General features: G+C 32.7%; 1 protein-coding gene and 1 long non-coding RNA gene across 51 annotated transcripts in view; one reads left to right on the forward strand and one right to left on the reverse strand.

The window, feature by feature from the left end:
• Positions 1 to 14589, forward strand: part of chb (chromosome bows) — a 406696-nt gene that overhangs the window by 389691 nt on the left and 2416 nt on the right. For 21 of the 50 annotated variants that reach the window (XM_067101444.1, XM_067101403.1, XM_067101210.1 and 18 more), the window contains 6 exons: positions 7541 to 7878; positions 8013 to 8537; positions 9436 to 9541; positions 10449 to 10653; positions 11981 to 12333; positions 12938 to 13126. In XM_067101444.1, the coding sequence (XP_066957545.1) occupies positions 7541 to 7878; positions 8013 to 8537; positions 9436 to 9541; positions 10449 to 10653; positions 11981 to 12333; positions 12938 to 13126 (1716 nt within the window). Of the gene's footprint in view, positions 1 to 7540; positions 7879 to 8012; positions 8538 to 8755; positions 8777 to 9435; positions 9542 to 10448; positions 10654 to 11980; positions 12334 to 12937; positions 13127 to 14589 lie in introns of all 50 variants that reach the window. The other 29 variants (XM_067101245.1, XM_067101271.1, XM_067101333.1 and 26 more) reach the window with 3 other exon arrangements.
• Positions 1 to 14589, reverse strand: part of LOC136836952 (uncharacterized) — a 65009-nt gene that overhangs the window by 5059 nt on the left and 45361 nt on the right. The gene's annotated exons all lie outside the window — the stretch shown is intronic.

Here is a 14589-nt window from a genome sequence, read left to right on the forward strand (position 1 = left end):
AATTTTGACTTTGCAAATTTTTCAAGAAAAATTTTAAAAATTAAGCCCCAACCACAAAAAATACAGTTTTATTTATCAGTTAAACACGTTAGCAAGATAAATCTTGCACTGCCAGAAGCATGAAGGCAAGCAGGTGACAATAATTGCTAACCTTCCATCCTTCTGCTTTATGGAGATGACATTTAAGTAATTATTGTATTTACTCATATCACAAATTTGTGATACCGTCACCCAAACTGTAATGCAGAAGGCTTGGGTATGTTACTCAACACATTAGGCTACAGTTTACATATGAAAGTAATTTGTATTATTACATTATAGGCTTTTAATATATGATAATGTACAGTAATACCTCCAATTATATAATTTTGAGTTTCAGCATTTTCATCTTTACAGTGGTTTTAGGTGAACAGTGATAGGAAAAAATAAATATTGACTTACATCATTTTAAACATCTTCACGTCAGGCAGCAACAAATTTTAAAATGTCATAAAAAATACAGAAATCAATGAAAGTACTATATCACATGCAAACAATTTTAAAATATATATAAAATAATATACAGTAGTGTAGTGTATAATATCAAAATCATAAAAGCTTAAAAATTGTAAAAACATTGAAAATTACATGATGGTCAGTTAATTGCAGCAGTTAGCCATAAGCCATAGAAACAAAACTCAATAGAAAATTCATAATTACATAAAAACAAATGTTAAAATACATAGAAGAGTATACTTTCACATTATTATAATGTTTACAGAGTAAAACCATTTAAAAGATTAAAAATATAAAAAATATTGTAGTACACGACTTTCAGTTATGATAGTTTCAGCTTCTGGCCATGTGGCACAGGTAGTTCGTGGCAAGCGATTTCAAATGTGTGCTTGAGTGTATTTTATATGTATTTAATTTGACTTTAATAATTAGTCACATGGCTTCAAAGAAAGGTCTAGTGCTAGTGTTACAAAGCATATTGCTGTTCCATGGGAAAAAGGTGCCTTTGACAGAACGCTGTGAAAATTTGGAAAGAATGTTGCCGTAGCTTGTTCTTGGCTTGAGTTAGATGACAGTACCATCAGTTGTTCATGTTAAGGCATGATGGCACCTGTCAGGTAGGTACAGTACAGTAGACATTACATACATGTAATTTTTTGTGTGTGTGCTCTGTACATTATTTATAGTTAGTATGTATAAATTTATCAAAAAAAACAGTGATTAACCCTTAAACGCCGAGCCTCTATTTACAAAAACGTCTCCCGTATGCCGGCGGCGTTCGGGAGTTAGCGCCGAAGCGGAAAAAAGTTTTTTTCAAAAAATCACAGCACGCTTAGTTTTTAAGATTAAGAGTTCATTTTTGGCTCCTTTTTTTGTCATTGCCTGAAGTTTAGTATGCAACCATCAGAAATGAAAAAAAAATATCATCATATATAAATATTGAAATATATGACCGCAAAAAAAATTTTTCATATATAATTTTATACAAATCGCGCTGTGAGCAAAACGGTTAAAGCTAATGGGTTATTTTTTTTTCTTTGTATTGTACACTAAATTGCGATTATTTTGGTATATAACAAATTGTAAAACGATCAAAGCAACACAGAGAAAATATTATCACAAAATGATGCATGAATTCATAACGCGCGACGTAAAAAAATGTTTTTTTCAAAAATTCACCATAAATCGAAATATTGTGCTAGAGACTTCCCATTTGTTGAAAAATTAAGCTAATTGATTGAATATTACTAGACTGTAAGTGTTTTAGCTTACAATTGCAGTTTTCGACCATTTTGGTCGAGTTAAAGTTGACCAAAAGTAGAATTTTTTCTATTTATCGTGATTTATATGAAAATATTTCAAAACTGATAAAAGCTACAACCATGAGTTATTTTCTGTTGTATTGTACATGAAATTGCGCACATTTTCATATATAAAAGTTTATGTAACGACTAATATAAAACGGTGCAAACATTACGACAACGTGACGGAAAGAATTTCTAAGATGTTCGGCCGAGTTACCACGCGGACGTAAGGAAAATGTTTTTTTCAAAAATTCACCATAAATCGAAATATTGTGCCAGAGACTTCCAATTTATTGCAAAATGAAGGTAAATGATTGAATATTACTAGAATGTAAGAGTTTTAGCTTACAATTGCGTTTTTTTACCATTTCAGTCGAGTTAAAGTTGACCGAAGGTTGAAATTTTGGCAGTTATCGTGATTTATGTGAAAATATTTCAAAACTGATAAAAGCTACAACCATGAGCTATTTTCTGTTGCTATTTTCATATATAAAAGTTTATGTTGTATTCTGAAAGAATTTCTGAAATTGCGCGACGTAAGGAATTTTTTTTTTTTTTTTTTTTCATATATCGAAATAACTTCCAGTTTGTTTATTGAATATTACTAGAATGTAAGAACTTATAACGACCATGCAAACATTACGAAGGTTGAAATTTTGGCGTTATCATGATTTAATGAAAAATTTCTGATAAAAGCTACAAGATGTTATTTTCGCCATGAAATTGCACACATTTCCATATATAAAACTTTATGTAACGACTAATATAAAACGGTGCAAACATTACGACAACGTGACAAAAGAATTTTTTTTTTTTTTTTTTTTTTTTTTTTTTCAAAAATTCACCATAAATCGAAATATTGTGCTAGAGACTTCCAGTTTGTTGCAAAATGAAAGTAAATGATTGAATATTACTAGAATGTAAGAGTTTTAGCTTACAATTGCGTTTTTTACCATTTCGGTCGAAGTCAAAGTTGACTGAAGGTTGAAATTTTGGCAGTTATCGTGGTTTATATGAAAATATTTCCAAACTGATAAAAGCTACAACCATGGGTTGTATGTTGCTGTATTTTACATGAAATTGCGCACATTTTCATATATAAAACTTTATGTAACGGCTAATATAAAACAGTGCAAAACTTACGACAAAATGACAAAAGAATTTCTGAAATTTTCGGCTGAGTTACAGCTGGGCGTAAGGAAAAAGTTTTTTCAAAAATTCACCATAAATCGAAATATTGTGCTAGAGACTTCCAATTTGTTGCAAAATGAAGGTAAATGATTGAATATTACTAGAATGTAAGAGTTTTAGCTTACAATTGCGTTTTTCGATCATTTCGGTCGAGTCAAAGTTGACCGAAGGTTGAAATTTTTTGTAGTTGACGTACAGTATGTCCACTCGGCACCCAACAGACAATTTTAGTCAACGAATGATACGTCCAGTCGGCGTTTAAGGGTTAACTATCACATGACTAACTGTACATATATTTGCAACATTATAGGGTTACTTACAAGGGAGTTTATAGGGTGTCTAGGTTGCTTTTTTTATGGGCTCGTTTAACCAAAGTTGTTTTTCAACTTGTGCATGTATGAAGGAAATAATGAAGAAGGGTGAGGTATTACTGTACCTTGGTAGACTATAACTTTGCATGTATTGTATTTGCACGTAGAAGTGATAGAGAAATTAAGAAAATAAATGATGAAAATAAAAACTAAGTAATACATTATCAACATACAAACTACTTGCATTCATAGTTAGTAACTATCTAAAATTGGCATATTTATTTATCTGTGTCATTTTTTTTATTACTGATATTTGCAAATCCATTTTTATATATGTTTTCTTACAGATAACTTTGCATTTTCTTAATAGGGCTGGGGAGATGGATAATCAGCTGTAAAAAGATAACTGAATGACTGGAAGTTCATAAGTTTTCCATACATATTAGCTGTTAATATGCACTTGGAAATTAGCAGTAGAAAAGAAATAAAAAGTAATGATATGGAATATGAACCACTTGCATTCACAATGTATTTCCTGCTAAAACTAGCAGACACTGCTTATTTATTTGTAATGTTTTTATAGAAGTGTAGACTAAATTATATATTTACTTTCAATACCCTTTTCTACTGGTACTGTATATATTTTAAATAGGTAATTTTTACATGACAAGAGAAAAAGAGAAAATTATTTGTATTGATTTTGTTAGGTTGCAGGAAGTTTTTCATAAATCTGGCCTATATAAATTTCCATAGATAAGATGCTTTTACAAAAATGTTTTATAAACCTGTTATTCAAAATTAGCCTTTACTACATGTGAAAAGGGCTTAACCATCATTTTGAAAGAAGAATAGTGTTATGCACTTACTCAGATCACACAACACTGCCCATCAAGGCCTGTTCTAGCAACCTGAGTGAAGGAGTGGATGAAAGTGAGAGGAATGGACAAAGTATGAATTGAGCATCCCCACAGGGTAGAGGAAGATAAGAAGAGCAAGGCAAGGGATAAAAAACAAGAGTTTAAGAATTAAGCACATAATAGAAGGTGAGTTTTAGCTACAAACTCAAGGCCATGGACAAGCCAAAGTCTGCCTCAAAGACCAACAGCTGGGATGAGAGTTAAATCAGAAATGGTAAGGAGCCTACTGAAATGCTCAGCAAAGGCAAGGAAAATCAGGACACAGCCTTGAGGGGACAAAAACAGGAAGAAGATGCCTGATAGGAGTCTAATACAGTATGTTGTCTAATGAGGCTGCAAGCATTCCAGTCAGGTTGCAATTGAAAGGTCAGTGGGAGACTGGAACTGCAGGAGCCAAGCATCGAAAAAGCACAAAATGTTCTGTTGCTATTAGAAGTAAGCTCTTTTGAGGATGCCTGAAGAGAGGCTGGAGCAGAAACTTGAAAAGTGAAGAGAGAGCCAACCAAAATTCCCAAAGAAGTTCATCTTGGCAACAAGGTGCCAGAGCAGATAAAAATCCTGTTCATCATATCAAACTACAAATCCTTGGGGGTGGGAGACTGACTGTTACCTTGCAACAACTGCTGCCATAATTTCTTTAGAGCTATCCTTCTTAAGGACTGATAATCACCACACAACATGAAGGGACTATGGAAGGTCATAAATCTTGGGAAAGAGGCTGCTCTAAGAAGACTGGAAAGAATTCTGTTGCTGTGTACCCTTTTGATGAAAAACATCAGAAGTGATCTAAAGAACTCAATTGCCAACAAAGACATACTTATCTCTTCCTTCTTTGACCACAAAAGGCCACAGGGGAGAACAGATAGTCATCAATGTGAGGAAAGAAAAGGATACTGTTTTCAAATTCCATGAGTCTCATTTTGAAGACTGAAGCACAGTTCAAGGGATAGAGAATGACCAGTTGCCCCATCATTCCTCCAGCATGCAAGATTGTTTATTTTTTCTTTTTCTTTCTTTTATATTCAAAATGTACACACTACTTCCATAAAGGAGAGTTGATTCAATAGTTAATGCATTCCACCCTTGGCTTATGCAGAAATTTCTTTCAAATCTTCAGTTGTTCTCTGTCTGGTATCTGATGTTACTATTGTTTGTTAAATTTACTACAAGATATCTATATGAATCATTCATGTCTCTTCTGTCACCTACCATATTAACTTCCATCACTCTCAGCCATACTCTACCTCACATTCACTTCCAACTTTATTTGCAAATGCGCTCAAATCTTTTGGTGTACTGTTGTTTGTTTTGCTGTCCACAATCATCATTGTGCCATCTGCAATCATCAGCCATCCCATGCTTAATTCCCAATTCATTTTCTTACTCAGCTATTTTCCACTCACCTCTTGTCCTTTTTTGGCTTCGTGCATCACACCATGTAAACTTATTAAAAAGCCAAAAGGATATAACACACCCAGGTTTCAAACCCAAGTTTACACCAAACCACTAACTTTCTCGTTTAAATATTCCATCATCTCTATGAATTACAAGCTCTTGTGAGGTCCATGTCAAGCTTTTCACAAGCCTTTTAACATCTCAGTTTTGTAGAAAAACTTCAACAGTTTGTAAAAATTACTTTTCCAGTTGAATTTTTTTTAATAACCTTTGCTGTTGAAGATATTAGCAATAACAAGCAGCATCCAACTCCTGAAAACTGATAACATCATTATTATAGAGTAAAAGCATAAGGAGCATCTAAGACTGCATAAATATATTAGAATTGATTTGAAACTTTTAATATACTACCCTCCAGCAGATTAGCAATACCTGAAAAAAAAACATACTAAATAAAATGTAATAATGTGAGAAGTAAATGTTGGGCATTTATTGCATAATTATTTGAATTCAGGGGTCTGTTCAACTTCAGAGAGCATATCAACTCAAAAGTCGTAATTTTCAATCGGCAATCTCCCAATGAGTTTTCATTGTAATATAAATTATTCTTTCGTAGTTGTAAGAGAATCTTTAGAACAAGTAGAGAGGAATAACTGTTTAAGAAACACTGAACAGTCTTCATGTTGTCTACATAAGCGATAATAAATTCAATATATGTACTACATTGCTAGTAAGAACTGTCAGCCAAAAACAAATACTGTACCAGACATTTGTTTTGGCAAAAATCTTAAGTTTATTTTACTGTGTAAATGCTTTGCATGAAATGTTAGTAATCAGAATTCTATGCTTATTGTAGTGTGTTTTAATAGTGCAAGATGAGAAACTTGTACTGTTCTATATTCACAGCTTAAAGTCCAATGCTGAGTCACTTTACAAAAATTTTTCATTTTAAGGTGAATGTTCCAGGAAAGCCCCTTCGATAATTAAGAATGAAAATGTTGAGTTTCAGTTGGACCTCACCAAGGTATGAGTGTAATAAATTTTGAGAGAGAACTGCATTAAAGACCTAACATGATTGATTGTGTCTTGACATGTGAGGGTAACAGCCAAATTTTGTTGGCAGTAATTACTCTTACCCCAGGGTTAAAATTAGAAATAAATTTCTTAAGAGGGTAGCTTTTACCTATTGATATGTTCATTTGCATATTCTATTTAAAAAATGTTCTCAAGTTAACAAAAATATTAAATATTCAGTATGTCATTTTCCACAAAAATATTAAATATTCAGTATTTCCGTTATTTTCCTTTTGTGATTTCAAGACCTTTGTGATTTCAAGACCTGAATGAAAATATTACTCCAAAGCACTAGCTAAATATATGCCTTGGGTCTTTTACATGTATGTTTTTTTTAAATCATGGCAAACTAATAGGTCACCCTAACTCATTCAAGTAGTTAGTTTTAACTATAAAATGATGTATTTTGTTTTTCAGCTTACACTACTGTAGATTAAGGCAACAGCACTTGCAACATTTATTGATTGTCCAGTATTAGACGTTTTTCTAGTCCATAAGTGATAATTAGTTTTATTGGTTGTTTATGGCACTTTTTATATTCTCTTTCTCTTGATGCATTATTTTTATTGACTTTACACATGAAGAGGGGACCAGTGAGTCTTCAGAGTGTTGCGTTCTGTTAATTTACTTGATAACATGATGGCATTTTGATTTTCATTGCTGTTTTTTGTATGATTTTCTAAAAATGTATTTGCATTGGCAGTGATTCTAGTAATATAATTGTTGCTTTATTATCTGTATTGTAATAAGAAGAGTGCTTTGTAACCTGATAGAGATTTCTTTACATGATAAAAAGTGAAAAATTTCCTGCTATATAAAGAATTAGGTAGTAATAGGATTTCTTTCTTTTCAGATGCAAGATGTTAGTGATATAATTGCAAACTGTGCCTCAACACACTGGGGTGATAGAAAAGAAGGCCTTATGGCTTTGCAAGCATTCCTTCGTGGTTCTCACATGTTGACTGGATCTGAACTAAGACGGGTTACAGAAATCTTTACAAAAATGTTCATGGATGCTCACACCAAAGTGTTTACCTTGTTTTTAGATACTTTGATGGAATTAATAATGGTGCACAAGGCTGACCTTGGTGATTGGCTGTATATTCTCTTAACTAGATTACTTAACAAATTAGGCTCTGATCTCTTAGGGTCAGTACAAGCCAAAATCCATAAAACTTTAGATTTAGTAAGGTGAGTTTGTGGTGAGTTTTTGTACTACTTTAGGACAAAATTGATTGACATTTGAGCAATATTAACATTGCAGTAAATGTATTTTTATTTAGGTGCATTTCCTGGTTACTAATTTTTTTGTCCTTGTTTTACAGAGACTCATTCCCTTGTGATCAACAGTTTATAGTAATAATGAGATTTTTGGTGGACCAAACACAAACCCCCAATTCGAAAGTGAAAGTGGCTTCTCTTACGTACCTTAAATATTTGGTAGATGTTATGGAAAGAAGAGACTTGACAGCTTCCCCAGACACTCCAATGGCTTTAGCCAAAATTCTAACTTGGACTGCAGACCAAAAGTCACTAGATATAAGAAGAGCAGCATCAGCAGCTTTTATTGCCATGTTCAATTGCAATATTACAGAGTTCACTGCATTATTGCAGCAGTTGCCTCCTGCATGCCAAAACACAGCCTCACAGATCATTCAAAATCACCTAAAAAGAGCAGCAAGTCTGGATGCCTCACCCTCATCCTTACCTCCTAGAACTCCACCAAGTGCTGGTGGAACTCCTGTTCTTCAGAGCCCCAACACTTCTCTACCCAGGTCACAGCGAACTTCGAGGCATAATACGATAGACTTTGATGACACAGAAAATCTTAATCCAGAAGAAGTGTATAGGTAAAGCTTTTCATTTTCAAATTGGTTAATGTTTAAGGTTTTTGTGAGATGCACTTAGGCTAAGAGAATTGGACGTGGTTATGTAATCTCTAGTAAGTAAGTCAGCTGTAATCTATCAGTGATGGATTCTTATACTGTAAATATATAGTAATGATCCTCTTCAACTTAGGGAGAAGCGCAGAAATCTCATTCCCTGTTTTACTGTTCCCTTTCTTCAGCCTTAGCTCACATGGCCCAAGGTTAGTTGAGATATAGGCATTGTACGTGTGTTAGTTCTTGTGGTCATCTCTCCATTTTCATGAGCACATTGAGTTATTTAAAATTACTGGTTATATTTATTACAGTGAAACAAAAGCACTGGGCATGTATAGTTTTAACTTCATTCACAAGATCAACCTTCATCATGGCCTCTTTTGTTGAAGTGAATTGGAAGCAGAAACATTACCCTTTTCATGAAACCCTTACATGAAACCACAGAATACTGTTATGAAATTTAACTGAAAACTTTATTTTTTTGTTGCAAGTGCATTTCTATTTATTATGTCGTGTTTGTGTAGTTCTTAGATATATTTCTTATGAATTAAGGTTCACACCATATGGTGTAGATACATACTGTTCTATTTTTATTTCTGTATCATTTTTCCTTCATTTTATTGAATTCCTTGTCATAAATAAGAAACAATTTAATATCTTTCAGCACATTTAACTTTGAAAGACATGTTTTCAATATTCCTGAAATCAGTTTATCACATGATAATCATTCTTCTGAGTGTATGGCAGTTACTTAAAATATTTTCAAATTGATCTGCAGAAAATTTTGCATCAAATTGTCATCATGTACAGTTAATATATTTTTGAAATATTTTGCATCAGTTTGTCATGTACAATTATTTTTCAGGAGCTTGAAGCGCACAACTGCAGAAATTCAGAACTATAGCTTTGACCTGGATTTGAATAGTAGTCGAAGAGATAGTTTGGAAAAACATAGAGAGTCCACTTCTCAGGTATGTAGTTTTTTCATGTTTTTACATTGTCAAAGTGTCTAAGTGATGTTAAGAAATTAAAAACTCTAAAGTTCCAGCTGAACTTGTTTTCTCATGTGAGATGACTGTACATTGTTTATATTTTTATCTTTTCTTTCATGCTGTTAGTTTGAAAATATATACAAAATAGTTCAAAGTTAGTACTCAATAATAATTTTTAAAAACTAATTACTGTAACATGAAGCCAGACTGTACCTTTATTGCATGAAAGTGGTTTTTTTCTGCTGTATATTATTAGCGGATTAAGTTACATCATGCTTCACTTTAGTGTGTTTTGCAAATGAAAAGTTTAAAATCACTGAATTTCATTAGAAAAACTTATTTTCAAAAATAATTTTGAAACCACTTAGTTTATTTTCTTTTACTCCTAGATTACTCTTCACTTTTTCTTGTCTTTCATGATACAAGTATATACATGATACCTTAATTTTTTCCGTATACCCTACCATTCTTTCTGTTTCATCTTTTAGTCTCGGGGTCCCATCAGTCTTCATACTGATAATTTTGTTTTAAAATTCTTCTTTATAATGGTAGGAGAAATGGTGACTTTTTGGATCAAGTATGTAAACATTAAGAGTGGGTTTTAAACAGCATTATTATTCAGTTAGCCACGTTCCTTGAATTCTGAACTACACTGAAACTAAAATGCCTGTAAAACCATGAATTCCATACTGTAGCTTTTATTCAAAAGTATATGATTAATTCAATTTGTTAATCACAAGCATTGGTTTTTGCCCCTTTTGTATATTTTTATAAACTTTTTGAATCTTCAAAATCAAGTTTTTAGAATGTTATGTTTACCTTTTGTTTGTAGTTTCATATTGGAATAGATTTTTTATAGATTTTTTGTGGTATCTGATCATTTCAGGATTCTGGAATTAGTCAGTTATCTACAGGTGGTGGCGATATTCGTAATATCGATACTGTAGATGACAAAGGTAGCGAAGATACTAATGGGATGCTTTCGGGTAGATCATCAAGTGTATCATCTCCAACCCACCGTATACTTTGTTCATTATCAGATTCTTCAAGGAATGGTTTAGATACTCTTACAGATGATGATCTCGGTAAAGGTATTTTTTTCATTTGGCTTTCTTTTTTATTTAATTTTGCATGCTTATTTTTATGTTGCCTGCATGCATATTAATGTTAAATATAATTTAGATAGAATATCTGTTCTGTGGCTCCTCAGTATTCCATTTTTCAGTGTATACATTTATTTCTGTGAAGATGTCCCAAGGCCATATACTTCTTTTGCAATTGTCTGGCTATAACAATAATAGCATACCATTACAAGGAGAGAAGCTGGTTGTATTATTTAATGAAGATAGATGTAGTAATAAGCAATTGAATTATTTGACTGCTAAAAGTATAAGTTTTGGGGAGAAAATGTACTTGAATATGAATCTTCAGGCAGTGGCCATAAAACCCCTGGTTAGATGACCATGATGCATTTAGTTGTTTGAGATCACTTAATTACTTGGTGGCCAATTCACCCAAATGGAGAAAAGTGAGCAATAGGTAGCAAATCATAACCAGAATGAGGGTTTATTTGTGGAATAGATTTTTACTGGATACAGAAATTGTATGGTAAAGATGCAAGTGCTTACACCAAAATATGGGGTGTTTTTTCAAGTGAGAGATTTACACTATCGTTATTTATTTTTATTCCTTTGGTCTGTTTTATCAAGCAGTGTGACTGGCATTCTTACCTGAAAATTTTATGCAGTTTTGAGAACAAACTGCTTTTAGTTGTTATATGTCAGTCAATACTATGAACATTTTACTTATTTTGGCAATATTTTGTTAGCCACTGCTGCTAATTTGTATTTATTTTGTGTTCCTACTTTGATCTTGGTGTTTTTATATTTAAAATTGCACTATTTTTAATGTGTTAACAAACTACTCGAACTCAGCCTAGTTGCTTTGTACCTTATGCCTACAGGATTAATAAATTATTGAAGTAGTGTTAACTCCATCACTGAGTCATATTTAGACACTTTTATGATGATCTTGATGATTTGTTTATATTGTAATTCAGAGATGTGAAAATTACAGCAAAATACAACAAAAAATGTTGAACAATTAGGGAAAAATATTTTGAAAGTTTTCACCTTTCAACACTACCTTATTGTTGCAGCTTCTCAAGTCAGATTTTCACCTGCCATTGCTACCCTATTGCTGAAGCCTCTTGCTCTGGGAATAGTTGCTTCATTGCCTCATGTGCCCAGCTGGTTTTTAATTGCATTAAAGGAGATATCATTGATGTCAACATTATACAATGCTTGAAACATTTGCTATTATTGTAAAAGCTGCAGCAGATGATCAAAACCATAAAGATATCTTTTAGTAGTTTATTTTTCAAACTTTTCTGTTAAACCATATTTTCCTTAATTTCAGGAGATGGACAGGAAAGTGATGTAGAGGTAATGTCAAGCGTAATAGCGGAACTAGGTAATACTGAAGAAGGTAGGAGTGCTGAGAAACGTGCTGCTCTCATGTCACTCATTAGATTAGCACGTACAGGTTCTACTCTTGTGTGGAATGAAAACTTTCGTGTTGTTCTTAGACTTTTGTTAGAAAGTCTAGGATGTGATGATGGTGGCCAGCGTGTCTTGGTGCTTGCAGTAGTAACTGAAATGATGAGGAGAAGCCCCTTGGTTCATCATTTCTTAAACTTTTCAGAGCTGATTATCCTAAGGGTCCTTAATGCCCACGCGGATGGAGTAAAAGAAGTGCTACGTGCGGCATCTGTAAGTCTTCAACCTTATTTGTTTGTGAAAAAAGTTTAACCTTATTTGTTTGTCTGTAAAAAATATCTTAACCTTACTTGTTTGTGAAAAGCAAATTTAAATTCATTCTTCGTGGAACCCCATCACGGGTTTTGATATGGTGCCCTAAATGACTACAACCCAGTGCTAAATATTTTTTTTAATATCAATTAGCTTTCAAGTATATTAATACTTTAATTTTGCTCATCAACTTTGGCCCTAAATCCCATACTGCAGTCCATCCCCTTTTCATTTCTTTTGTGCCAGAGGATGAATCATGATGATTTTTGGAAGCACAGTAGAAAATTTGTACAAGTAGATAATACAAGTATTTTTGGAAGTACAGTGCTGTATATACAAAAAGAATTGGGTCAGATATATTTTTAACCATTTTTAACATTTACATGTAATTTACAATTTAGAGTTACACAGAAATTTTTAGTTAGCTAATGTGCATAATTTTTTTATAGATTATTTACATATAGTAGTGCATAATTAGTGAAATTGCTCATAATTTGGAAGCTAGAGTTTAAACTAAATTTATGAGGTAGCCTAAAATCATTGGATCATTCCATATTTTTATCAGGTATGTGCGGGTACAGTTGCTGAAATTCTTCCACCTGAGGTAGTGATACGTGTCTTAAAACCACTAATTCAAATGGGAGACTATCCAGTAAACCAAGCAGCCATCAAGATGCTGAATAAGCTTGTTGAGGCACATCAACCATCTATCGTAGCAGCAGCATTGCCGGAAATCATGCCAGGGCTAATCAAGGTAATCTCAGTTTCAGTATTTCTTGCAAGTGAAGCTGTATATATTATATATAAAGGACTAAGAATTTTAAATTTTTGATATCATACACAATTATGTACCGCCCCATCTTTTTATTAATGATAATTGATGTTTTCTTCTTTATTATTATTAAGTAACACTTCAACTTCCCAGACCTTTTTATTTGACCTCAACTTCTCAGACTTCTCTTTATTTATGAGCTACATATTTAAATATGATGCAGATATTGGATAGATATCTTTCATCAAATGTTATTGTACAGTACAGTTTAATTTAGGTAGGAAACTACTGTATGTGAAATTACTGTTAGCTGTCGTGTAACTTGCCATTGTTCAAGTGAAGTATACACTGCAAGGTCTATGTTACTTATCGGAAGGCCAGACCCCCAAAGCATTAGTTAAGTAGAGGACCAGTATATTGTTATTATTTGACCTTACTACTTGCATTAGACTTTTCAGCTCTCTTGAAGCTGAGTCAGAGATGGTTCTAGAAGAATAAAGTTACAAGTTTCAAGTTTGGTAGGATCCAAGCACAATAACAGCAAATTAGTTTTCATATTAACAGTATATGCATTGTTTGTGATAATATGCAGGTGTCTTGAAGTTGGGGGAGGGATGAATGACACTTAACCGAGTCTTCATGCTCAATCCCATTATCCTATTAGGAAAATGGAAAATGCTTAGCTGACAACTGTCAAGTTAAATTTGAAATCCTAAGGATGGCGTTTTATATACCAACTTTTAGTTTAACATTTGTGAATCCTTACTAAAATGTCAGTTGCCCAGGATTTAAATCATTTGAATTTTTAATTGGCATCATGAACTGTGGTTATGGTTGTAGGGTTTGTAAGATTTTAATGTCCAAGTTAGTGATGTCTGGTTTTTCTAAAATGTATGTAGTCTCAAATGTCTCCTGCCTCATGTATTGTTAAGCATATTGGTGGGAATTACACACATCATTTATTGTTTTAAATAAGAACTTGAATAATGCCCTGCATAGATGCTAATATTGGTGTGATGAAGCTCAAATTGAGCATAGTGTATCCTCTTTTAAGTAACAAACTTGATTAATAATTGTGAAATATCAAATTATCCTGTTTTATTAATTTTGATCAGTCACCTTGACTTTTCAGAAATATTGAAGAATTTCATTTTGTTACTACTGAAAAATGTTTATTATTTACCTTTTTGTTCCTGGAAATATCTTAATTCAGTGGTACTGTATAAATTTGAATTATTCAGGTCAAGTCTTATCAGTATGTGGTTGAATTGTTCACAGTTATAATTCATTGTAATTTAGTAATTGCTTTGAGTATTTATGAACTCAAATTTACTTGGATAATTTGTCACATACTAAATCTTGTTGCAGCGATTAGAAAATAGACTTTTTTAATAAATATTTCAAGCTTGTGCTAGTTTTGACTTTCGTTGTTGACAGCAATCCAT

This window comes from Macrobrachium rosenbergii, chromosome 4 (genome assembly GCF_040412425.1).
Source record: "Macrobrachium rosenbergii isolate ZJJX-2024 chromosome 4, ASM4041242v1, whole genome shotgun sequence".
Classification (NCBI taxonomy): Eukaryota; Metazoa; Arthropoda; class Malacostraca; order Decapoda; family Palaemonidae; genus Macrobrachium; species Macrobrachium rosenbergii.